The sequence below is a fragment of the Vidua macroura genome, chromosome 1 (assembly GCF_024509145.1).
Source record: "Vidua macroura isolate BioBank_ID:100142 chromosome 1, ASM2450914v1, whole genome shotgun sequence".
Classification (NCBI taxonomy): Eukaryota; Metazoa; Chordata; class Aves; order Passeriformes; family Viduidae; genus Vidua; species Vidua macroura.
In genome coordinates this window covers 59,220,171-59,232,426 of record NC_071571.1, presented here as the reverse complement: position 1 = coordinate 59,232,426, position 12,256 = coordinate 59,220,171, and the positions used below count along the sequence as shown (strand labels likewise).

The window sequence follows — 12,256 nt, the reverse complement described above, 5'->3', positions numbered from 1 at the left end:
AGACATAGAAAACATGTGTGTAATTTTAAATAACATACATCAATGTGCAGAGTCTGAAGCTGTTTTTCATAGACTCATTAAGATTGGAAAAGACCTCCAAGATCATGAAGTCCTAATCGTTGACCTAACACTACCAGGTCCACCACTACACCCTGTCTCTAAGCACCACACCTCTCCTTGTTTTTTGAACACTTCCAAGGATGGTGATTCCACCATTTGCCTGGGCAGCCTGTTCCACAGACTTCAATGTTTTCAATATGAATGAATGAGAAACTAAGAAAGATATTACGATACGTCACCAATCCTTTTACTAAATATAATGCTCTTGCATATAAAGGCAAAAGCAAGGATCCTGCTGCTCAGGTCTCCTCCAATCCTAGGTTCTTATCTGTGCTTTCTGCCTTCTCCATATATTTCAGGACAAGCATCATTTCTCTAAGAAACTGGCACCAACAACAAAAAAAGTGAAAATTAAGACCGGTCTCATGTAAGAACTGCAGGCTTCAAAGTCTGTGAGAGATGCTAAACAAAACCATTAAATGAACGTTAAAAATATGAGGGAGAATAGAGCAGAACATTTTAGTTATCTGCACACTGATTTGAATAACTCCATTTTATTATAAAACACAAGTATTTTAAACAAAATTGTCTATTTTTTTTTTATTTAATATATGGTACTGTATACCTGAAATACATTTATAATACAATTATTCTACATCCTTCATAAATTATAGCTTTTACTTCTGCCCAACAACTTCAGTTTTAAGTTTATTAGCTAAACTGTTCAGACTTCATATCTGAACACCAGAACTATCAATTATTGTGCTGAGAAACTGAAAAGGGTAAGAGCCTCAAGAGCTAACTGATTTTGCAACTAAAAAAAAAAATCCGTTTACTTTATGAAGCCGAATCAATTTATCAATCTGTCCTGAAAATTTAAGGAGATGAGCAGAACCTAGAGTGTTTATACAGAAAAATATTTTTGCCATGAGACCAGTTACTATTCTTGCAGAAAACAAGATAACTAACACCAGTGTTTAGCTGGAAGGTAGGAAAATTCAGGAGAGAGAAAAGTAGTAACCTTATTTGTGTGAAGACTAGTCTCCATTAATTCAATTTATAATGTCTTATCTTTGATTAAAACAGGATCAAATGACTGATGACAAAGATGTGCTGCAGATTGTAATTCCCAGAAGACTCAGTTAAAGCCTGCAACTCACATTAAAAAGTTACTTATTAAATCAATTAGAAGAAAAACTGCATTTGACACAAAAGCATTACTTCTGATATTTGAGAATGATAAGAATTTCTTATCTCAGATTTAAACTTCATTATTTGAGAATTTGCCATGTAAGATAAAATTCTTCATTACCTGGAACTACACCATTTGTTGCTATAGCACTCATTGAAATTGCAGTTAGCATAGTCTGTGAAAGACAAAATAGAGGAAATTTAAAAATACCAGAGTTTTGGAGGGTTTTTTAAAAAGATTGGGCAAAGCAGTAATTAAATTGAACTAGATTTTTTTCCCCCAGGATGTTTAATTTGGGATATCCATGCAACTCAAGTACTCAACTTTTCAGCAGAAGATTCAGTTAACTTATACTTGATGCAGTCTTTAAAAAAGAACTGGAAGAATACAGACCATTGCATATACTTAAAATACTATGCTCATTATTCCAATTAAAAAGTAGTGAAAACTAATTGTAACATTATTATGACAACATCTGGTAGTGGTCTCATATTCTAAAAAATTACTTTATGGATGCAATGCTGTGGGGTTTGATTTGTAGTTTATTATTCAGTTTGTTCTGAAGTTGAAAAAAGCAGAACAGTTCAGATCTCAATGTAAATAATGAAATATTTGCTAAAGGCTGATTTAATAAAACTCATATAATACTTCAAACAAAAGCTTACGTTGATCTACTCAAAAGAATGTCCATATGGGTTAGACTGACACATGACACTCACTGCTGAAATATATAACCCATTTCTCTCAATTCAACCATATTGGTTAAATATCAGTACAATTTTATCAATATGTTTAAATACGGTTATTTTTTCCCTGATACTCATATATTAGAAGGTATCAGTACTCTTCCAACAGAGGATTTGGACAGGAGTTTAAAAAAGAAGTAAAATAAGGGTAACTTACACAAGCACAACACATGAACACAATAATGAAAGACTCAAGAACTCCAGCTGTTCCTACAATCCATGTTAAACGCAGGAAAAGGATAACTCCCAAGATGTTTTGCAAACAGGGAAGATATACACCAATAAAAGTGCCCATTCGTGGACCCTGGAAACAAAGTGAGAACATCAATTCCTTTGCACTAAAAAATTTTAAATCCATAAACACTTTATTCCACAAACACTTATCACAAATGCTTCCACAAATGCCAAGTGAATCTGAATGGTAGCTTCAGAGTGTCCAGCTTTGCAAATATTCACGTGCTATTTATGAAGAAAAGTTCCTGAAAAGAGAGAAAACTATTTGTGATTACAAACTCTCTTGTTCCACAGGAATTAGGATGAAACCTTGATAGGGATAGGATGGCCCTTTATCTGTTGATTATAACACTTTACAAACTTTTTCTGAAATACCAGTTACAGGCTACAGTTTAAAGATAAATTACTGTCATAATCAAAATATCATTTATATTCTGCAAAAAGTTGATCACAAATTGCCACACAGCTGGCACAAAAAATTAAATTCAGTAGTAATTTCAATTTAAAAAAAAGACAAGGTATTAAGACAGAGCATGAAGTAATGCAGAGCGGACTACAATTTTTTTTTTCAAAAATTTTAAAACCTGCCACAACATAGTATATGTGTACTTTTTATTTGTTAATGATCATCATAGGTCAAGACACACACAAAAGCATTCAGGCTTCATCACTGAAGTTTCAGTCTTCTACACTTATGAAGAGAAATCAGACTTTGAAATACTGTAGTTAGAATCAACAGTTATACACAGTAGCTTGCCAGTTACATAAGATGGTCTTAAATCACAACTTGGTCTGTGAAAAATGGCAATCAATTTAAATAAATAAGCAAGCATTGATGCTTTAGAAGTTATCAAAATTATTAAGACACTAAATTTTCAAGTATTTATAAGAAACCATAGAATGCCATTTAGACTATATTTTTTATCTTTAGCATCTTGGGCAATATCCATGTGCAGCATCAACACCACTGTCTCAATCACACCATTAAAAATGCTACTCTAACAGACTACTACTTAACTATCACAATTTCAGAAATGAAATTAAGACACATACATTAAAATTGTGTTATCAGGCCACCACATGGAGCACAAACAAGATCAAGAGCAAGTGAGGACATTATGTGAATTTGTTCATAGTCAGTTCCAGAGGGAGTAATAAGATGCTGCATTGACAAAAACCTCTACACAGCAGCTGAAGAGACAACAGGGTACACACTAAGTACACACTAAGTACACACTAAGGAAAGTGTGCGAAGATCAGTGTTACTTTTCTCATATCTGAAGTTTATCTTCAGATGAGATGAAACAAATATAGATCAAGCACAACTAGACAGAAAAAAAACACACTCATTAACAAATGCAGGATAAGCAAACAGTTAAACAAACAGTTGGACTTCATCCCTGAGCCTTGCCCACTGTCCTGGTACCAACTTCCACTCAAAATCTCCCTTCCAGTCAAATGAAGTGCTGTTCTAAGCTTATTTTCAAATGTATTTTCATCTCTGTCTTTTCTGTTCTGTGCTCATTTTCCTTTTTCTCATTCTCACATACTTCTCTTTTCTTCATAGCTCAGCATATAAATTCAGTAGCAGCACCCCTTCTACACAAAAACAGGTGACTCCTAGCACTGTCCCTTCCCAGCATCTACCTTAATTTTCTTACTTTCAGTCACCACGCTCACCATGCAGCTCATCATCCCTCCTTTGTCTATATGTTCTCTGTCAGGTCACATGCTTTAATCCAAGCTTTTTCCTTCAAAATCAGCCTCTGCTAACAGAGGGATCAATCCAACATGCTGCTGCAGACTCCAACTGTTGCATGCATTCCACTTCTACAGACACAGAGATATACATTTTGGGTATCCAGTAGACAGACAACCCTTGATGAATTCAATTCAGTTCTAGCAAGTGTGTTTAGCAATGTGTCAAACAGAGCATATGACTTCCCCTCCCTCAAGTATAATATTTTGATGTTTGCAACAAAGTGTTTTCTTGGAATGCATCCATTAAGTTATAAAAATACTTACTCCAACACACAAAACCAAGACAGCTACTCAAAAAAACTACTACCTGTCGGAACCCAAGGTGTCCCTCAGACACTCTTGGATGTTCTGGGCCCAGGGCAGAAGCCTCTGAGACCCTGGCAGGCGGCCAGGGACCCCTGTGGTCTTGAGCTTGACCCATGGAACAATTTACCAACCTTGCAGGAAGAACAAGAAATCACAAAAGTTTAGATATTATAATAGAAGTAGTCACAAAGTGAAAGGTAGGATTTTTGAGTGCTGTACAGGGGGGTTTTAGGCCTTGTACAGGGGGGTCTGAGTTTTGTACATGGGGGTCAGAGGTTCTAAGATGGAGGGATTTGGGCGTGCCCTGTCCTCCTTCTTTCTTCTTCCTATTCTCCATGTTCTTGGTGGTGTTGGCACTCACAGATTGGTTTAGAGTAGAAAGTCACTGTTCAACATAGGTAGTAGGCATTGGGGAAAAACTATAAACACCTAATACGTAATGTGTGATATAAAAGATGGCACCAGCCCCTCGGGGAGGGGAGACGGGGACAGCCAGAGACGGGGACAGACAGAGTCAGGGACAATGTCAGGGAGTCTGTGTGCCTTGAGATAACATGCAATAAACTGCCTTGAGACCGGACGACTGAAGACTACTGAGTCTTTCTTTGAAGGCACGGGTTGGAGGAGAGACTTTACCACCATCCGGAGTCACCCCAATCCGGGGAAGGCTCCGTCAACTACCATGTTAAGAGGTTCAAATATGCTTATAGAATTAAAAGAGTGAACTGTTTCATCTCAAATTTGCCTTAATATAACTACCTAAAAACTTAGGCAGTTAAAATATATTAATAAACCTGCAAGAAGTCCTACTGTACGCTCACTAGAGCTAGGTAACAGGTACTGATGCTTGCACAAATTCACAAGGAAGACGAAAAGAAAGGAAGAAAAAACTGGGTATACTCATTGTTTTAGATCCTAGCTTTGCACATGTTTTACCTAGGGGTTTTACAGCACAGTTTTGCTAAACATGCTAACAAGAACATCAAATGAAAAGAAACAAAGTCCTGCTGCAAATGCTTCAGTTCTAAACATGGTATTACAAACCTCACTCCCATTTTTAGGTGTCCACATATTCTCTTTTCAGGTTGAAAAACATACCTCTTACAGCTAGCTTTATCTCGATAAATTATTAGAAATTGAAATACCTTGACTTCCTTTCGTTTGCTGTCTTCATCTGCTTCATGTTCCACCACTCCTTGAGTCAGATTAGTGTAGTTTGCTAGTTTATTCAGAAGAGATGACACCATGGGGTTACTATCCATTTCTTCCTGTTGGGTTTTGAAGAATACTGCATTTATTAAATAATTTTTTTTAAGTCATCATTTTATGATACTACTTCAAACAGACACTCAACAGGTCAGTCCTGATTTAGCCAAATAAAAAAATTAGCATGACAGAATGCCAGTCAGCTTTCAACCAAGAAGAAAGTTCTATTATTTCTAGAAATTTAACTCTACATGGCTATGTTGCACCATTTCTTTCATATTTTTACACTACCATACAATGTGCAGCTCTGATATGAGGAAAACCTAGAGAAAGACCACTGTAATTTTAAAAGTCTATTTTTATCACAACACAGTCTTTAGTGGATTGAACTGGTAGGGTTGTTTTTCCAGCATCTGGCTTGTGTTTAGAAAGTGACTTCAAGTGATTTCTCAAGCACTAAATTACTTACTTCCAAAGTGTTAATTTCTTAAAAATACCCATACATGTGCATATCACATATGTTATAACACCTGACACAGAAGGCAGCCCATCTTTCTTTACTGCTACAAAACAAAAACATGCTAAAACAAATAATACAATCCAGAAGACTATACAACACAAGAATTCCAAGAAAAACGGATCCATGAGAATTCAATTAAATACAAAAAATTGCATACTGGGAAGAAGACAAGAGATCAGGGTGACAAACACAGACAAGAAGTAAAGTATCTCTGCCTGTAGGTTAGGTAATGATAATGGTCATAATAGTCAAACTTCTTTTTAACTGTTTATACAACTCTAACATCTGAAAACATAAGAAAAACAAGATTGTAGGAAACTAACTCTGAAACATACATATTGTCAAAAAATTTCACCACAACAACACCAGCAGTGATGAAGTCACTAGAAGGCTTTCAACGCAATACTATTAACAGCAATACCTGTAACTTGAGATACATAAAAATAATGGGTTTATATCACCTGATTTAATGTAAGCCATGTTTCAAAATAACAGACTCGAGACAAAAAGCAGCTATGGCCTGTCACCAAATGACACAAGCAAAAACGACACACCACAGCCTTGGTCACGATGAAGAGACTAATTTATTTTTTCTGACTCCAATCTTTTATAGTTCTCAAAAGATGCCAGTGGATTGGAGGGTGAACGTGCCACCTCTCCAACGACACTGGACAAACTACCTGTACATCAAATTTCTCCGCCTCTATGAAAGAATGCAAAACAATAGGTTATTTACAGAAAGTTGTGTGAGAAAGTTCTCTACAAGAATGTAAACTCAGAAGGCTTTAGAAAACTCTTGATAACCAGGGCGACATCTCACCCTTTTCAGTTTAAAAAAGAAAAAGGAAAAGAAAAATGAACAATGTTCAGTGCTCATTCATGGAGGACTCATCAGAGTGATCACTCGCATTGTCTGCATCTGAGTCATCACTCAACGATTCACCCACTCGATGCCTTTCAGGTTGGTCACGGGCTCCATGTTGCCCTTCGGCCGGATTCTGTCTCTGCGGTTGCAGGTCAGGGCAAACACACTTCGAAGGTACCCAGCGTGTCCCAGTATCTGTGGACACACAAGCATACCCGCGCCCCGAAGCGATAAGGTCATAGGGACCTTCCCACTGTTTGGTGACTAAATTTCGCACTCGAACCTTCGCTCGAGGCTGATGTGCCTCATCCGCAGCCTGCAACGAGAAATGATGATTCAAAATGACAGGGTTATTTGAGTTCCGCTGCACTGTAAGATGATTGATGGTGTACAAAGCCTTTTCCAACCGACCGTGTGGGGTTTCACCCTGCATTCCCCGTTTTTGTTTTTGAAGAACCCGCTTCAGAGTACCATGAGCACGTTCTACAATAGCTTGACCTGTCGGGGAATGAGGGATACCAAACTTGTGTGACACACCCCACAGCTGCAGGAACCGCCGCACCTTTTGTGATGCATAAGCAGGACCATTGTCGGTTTTCACGGCAGAAGGTACGCCCAGAACGGCAAAGGCCTGCCCCCAGTGGGCAATGACATCGCGGGCCTTCTCTCCAGTGTGAGCAGAAGCCCACATCGCGGAGGAGAATGTGTCCACCGTGACATGCACATACTTGAGCCGGCCAAACTCGGCAATCTGAGTGACATCGGTCTGCCAAAGCTCCAAGGCCCTAAGGCCTCTGGGGTTTACCCCTGCTGGTAAAGGTGGAGCAAGCGCATGGCAGTCGTCACAAGACTCGACAATGTCACGAGCCTCAGTTGGCGTCAACTGAAACTGCTTCTGCAAAGTATGTGCGTTCTGATGGAAGAACCCATGCGATGCCTTGGCCTGTGCGAGTGTATCAGGCTGAGGTGCTACCCATGCCGGGTTAGCCAACCTGTCAGCCCTCGCGTTACCTTCTGCCACAAACCCTGGCAAATTGGTGTGGCTCCTCACATGCAAAACGTAAAATGAATGAACCCGGGCCTGAATGGCACACCACAAGGTTTTCAGTAAATGAAACAAGGCAGGATTACTGACCTCCTTCAAGACCGAATGACCCAATCGCTGTGCAATGTCAGCCACATAGGCGGAATCCGTGACCAAATTGAAAGGTTCCTGGGAAAATCTCTCAAATGCCATGACAGCAGCCCTCAATTCAACCAACTGGGCTGACCCATCCTGATGACCTTTCAGAACCTGCCACTCAGATCCATCCTTCCAAGTAACAATGGCCTTTCCTGTCTTCCCTGAACCATCAGTAAAGACGGTGGGCCCTTGCACGGGTTCCTGACTATTTTTGGGCCGCAAAGAAATTTGTGTGGATTTCGCCACCTGCAGTAGCTTGTGGCTGGGCAGATGATAAGTGATCTGCCCTGTGAAATTTTCCAGAGCACATTGCAAGGACACACTATGTGCAAAGCTCCAATCAAAATCCTCCCGGCATACTGGGAGTATGATCTTTGCGGGATCCGCACCCATTAATTGCAAACACCGTTGCTGGCATTTGATTATCAACCGAGCAAGCAACTCAGCCAATTCAGTCGCCGTCTTCTGTGGCTGATGGGGCAGGAAAACCCATTCCAAGATGTGCAAGGGGTCGGACCATTCATCACTCCATTGGCCAATGATACCTGTGGGATGCGAATCTGGAGTGGTAATGAACACAGTGACATAAACGGAGAGGTCAATGCGATAAACTTGGCGGGCAGAAACAGCCCGCTGAACCTCCTCCAGCACCTGACGCGCCTCAGGGGTCAATGCGCGAGGCGACTTTAGATCAGAGTCTCCTTTCAACAAATCATACAGAGGAGACAGCTGTGCGTTGGTTAGTCCCAGGTACGGACGTAACCAAGTGATGACACCCATCAATTTCTGGGCATCATTCAGTGTCTTCACCGAATGCACAAATTGCACCTCCTGGTGTCGGATTGTCCGTTCCAGGATTTTGACCCCCAAATACTTCCAAGGAGGCTGTGGCTGGACCTTTTCTGGAGCCACCTGCAGTCCATGCGCATGCAAAGCATCGAGCAACCGAGGCTGAATCCTCAGCAGCTCATCCTGGGTGGAAGCAGCCACCAAAATGTCGTCCATATAATGATACAGACGTGCACCAGGAAACTGCTTGAGAACTCCAGACAAGGCACAAGCCACGTACCATTGGTATATGGCCGGGGAATTGCACATCCCCTGGGGCAAAACTCTCCATTGATATCGCTGTGCAGGTTCAGCATTGTCTATTGCTGGCACCGAGAAGGCAAATTTTGGTCTGTCATCGGGATGCAAAGGAATTGTAAAGAAACAATCCTTCAAATCCACGATGAAGATCGGCCAATCTGCAGGAAGCATGGTAGGCGATGGCATGCCCGCCTGCAATGTTCCCATGCTTTCCATCACGGCATTGACCTTTCGGAGGTCTTGTAACAACCTCCATTTCCCAGACTTCTTCTTGATGCAGAAGACAGGAGTGTTCCAGGGACTGGTAGAAGGCTCCAGATGGTCCTGGTCCAACTGCTCCTGCACTAAATCTCGAAGGGCGCTCAATTTATCTTGAGGTAGGGGCCACTGGTTCTCCCAAACAGGTGTGTCCACCAGCCACAGTATAGGAGGCGTACGACACTCTGCGCCCTTCGTCGCAGTGGCCCCCATCAAAAACCCGTCCCGATGCGCACCCCCCATGCAGACAGAACATCCCTCCCCCAGAGGTTAGCAGGAGTAGAAGTAACATGCGGCCTAACCCAGGCCGTCTGTCCCTCTGGGTTCATGACCAACACGGACCGCTGGCTCACGTAACATCGCGCCGTTCCCCCCAGTCCTGCAACAGACGTCTCCACTGGACTCAGGGGCCAGTCCGGAGGCCAGGCGGCAAGGGAGAGAACCGTGACGTCAGCGCCGCTGTCAAGAAGCCTGCGGAGGCGAATCTCTGACGGTGTCGCACCAGGGATGGACAGAGTACACGACATCTCGGGACGGTCTTTGGTTAGGACAGCGGTCCAGTGAATTTGAGGCGGTCCAGTAGACCCAAAACTGCCAGCCCCACGCGGCCGATCAGACATCCTGCGAACAGAAGACTTAAAAGGTACAAGTTGAGCAAGCCGTGTCCCCTTCAGGATCGTAACGGGGGGGGCGGGTGTGGAAACCATTGCACAGATCTGCCCTGTGAAGTCTGCATCAATGAGACCCAGGTGCACAATGATTCCCTGAAGGGTGGCACTAGACCTCCCCATAAGGAGAGCACTCATGCCTTCACCCAAGGGACCAAAGGCATCCAGGGGAACCTTGTGTATCTTAGACGATTCTAAAACAACTGTTGCTGCTGTGCAGACATCTACGCCTGCTGATCCCCGGGTGCTGGCTGCAAGCTGGCTGAGCAAACCTCCATAGGCTCTGGGGTCTGGAGATGAACTTGTGTCTGGGCGCGCTTCTCCTTCGCGCTCCGCCCCCCGTTTCCCGGGCCTGGCAGTGCTTGGCCATTAGCATGAACAGTTACCTTGCAGGCGTATGACATATGGCCAGGCCTTCCACACCGGCCACACAAGAACAGGGGAAACTTTCCCTTCTGTGCTTTCTTCCCCTGCTTGGTGCTGGTCCGAGCACTCCCCCGCTGCTGCTGCCAGCCCTGCGGCACTGCCCAGACTGGCTGCGCAGCATTAGCCCAAGCAGACATCTTTTGAACCGAGGGGCTGAGGTCTGCACAGGCCTCTGCCATCTGCGAGACAGTAGCCGTACTAGGAAGAGCCCGTATGACCCTCTTACATTCTGCGTTGCAGTTGCTCCTGGCCAGGTTCGCAAGCACAAGCCTCCTTGACTCAGGATCTGCCAATTGCCTCTCCACAGAGGCAGTCAGCCTCCCTGCAAATTTCATGAAGGGCTCATCGACCCCTTGAACAATGGTCGCAAAGGGCTGCAACGGAGCAACCATTTCTAGAGTCTGAATCAATGCTGCCAAACCCAACGCCTGGCACTGATCAATCACAAGGCGACCATATCCGGCTTGCCCCTGGGGATCAGCGTAATTGCCTGTGCCCAGTAACAGGTCAGCGCCAACTGCACTCCTGGGATCCTGTGGCCCCCGCGTAGCATTCTTCTCCACTGCGCTGGCCACTAACCGAGCCCACTTGTCCTCAAAAACGTCAACCTGCACAGGGTCAAAAAGAGCATGTGCCAGAGAACGGATGTCATACGGTGTCAGCATATCAGCGACAAGCATTCGGAGCATCTGCATAACCTCAGCAGACCCAACACCATGCTGGGCAACGGTATCACGGATTTCTTTCAGTACCTTAAACGATAAAGGCTGATGGGTGTTATGAGTAACACCCGTAAGCACAGGGAAAGCCTGGGGACCCCTTAGTAAGGTTGCATCATCTGCCGTGTCCCGTCCCGTAGGTTCCCCAGAGACAACAGCAGTCGCCTGACTGCGGGACAGTGCAGCCTTACTTGACATCCCGCCCTCCGCAGCATCAGCAGAGCCAGAGGAACTTCCTCCGCGATCTCGCAAATGCTGCGAGGAAGCAGAGTCGCACATCTCCTCAGCCTTATCTAGGACCTCCTGCCAAAACCACCCGTGGTCCCGCGGACGCACGGTCACCTGGCAGGCGGGGAGGGTCCATAAAGCCGATGGGGAGGACCCGCGGCCACGGGAACCTACTGGTCTCCCGCTGACCGCGTCAGCATTCGCGCTAAAAGTAAACACCTCAGCGCCCCGCTGCGCCGCAGTGTCAGCCCCCACGGCAGGCGGGGAAGGCGGAGCCGAACCAGCCGGCAGCTCGGCAGTGCCGTCCACCGCAGCACTGGCAGAGGGCACCGCGGCGGACACAGGCGCCAGCCCAGACCGCAAACCCGGTGCAGCGCCCCGCTCCCCCGGCGCGGGGGAGGGACGGTGCGCAGAGAGAGCCGCGGCGCGCGGAGTTACGTCACTGCGGGACGACACAAGGGAGTCCGGCACGGCCCCAAGGAGCGTCGGGCCCGTGCCGCGCAGCCGCGCAGCGGGCACCGCCCCCGTCGGGCGGAGCGGGGCGGGCTGCCCGCCTGCTGGGGCGGGGCCTGGCGGAACACCGACCAACGCCCCGCCTTCGGCGGCTTACACTGCCGGCGCATGCCCAGCAGGCTGCGCGGGCTCAGAAAGGGGAGACGACCTCCCCCCAGAAGAGGAGCCCGAGATCGAAGCGGGTGAGCCCGCTCCCGCCGCCCCCAGGGGGTATGTCGTAGAAACACCACAATTTGGACAAAGCGTTGTCACCGAATTAGACGCAGTCAGAGGCAGGGGCTG

General features: G+C 45.0%; 1 protein-coding gene across 2 annotated transcripts in view; it reads right to left on the bottom strand.

Moving 5' to 3' along the window:
- Window positions 1-12,256, bottom strand: part of SLC12A7 (solute carrier family 12 member 7) — a 73,191-nt gene that overhangs the window by 46,903 nt on the left and 14,032 nt on the right. For both annotated transcript variants that reach the window (XM_053972764.1, XM_053972773.1), the window contains exons 3-5: window positions 5,445-5,567; window positions 2,156-2,302; window positions 1,373-1,427 (exon numbers count right to left, since the gene is read on the bottom strand). In XM_053972764.1, the coding sequence (XP_053828739.1) occupies window positions 1,373-1,427; window positions 2,156-2,302; window positions 5,445-5,567 (325 nt within the window). The remainder of the gene's footprint in view (window positions 1-1,372; window positions 1,428-2,155; window positions 2,303-5,444; window positions 5,568-12,256) is intronic.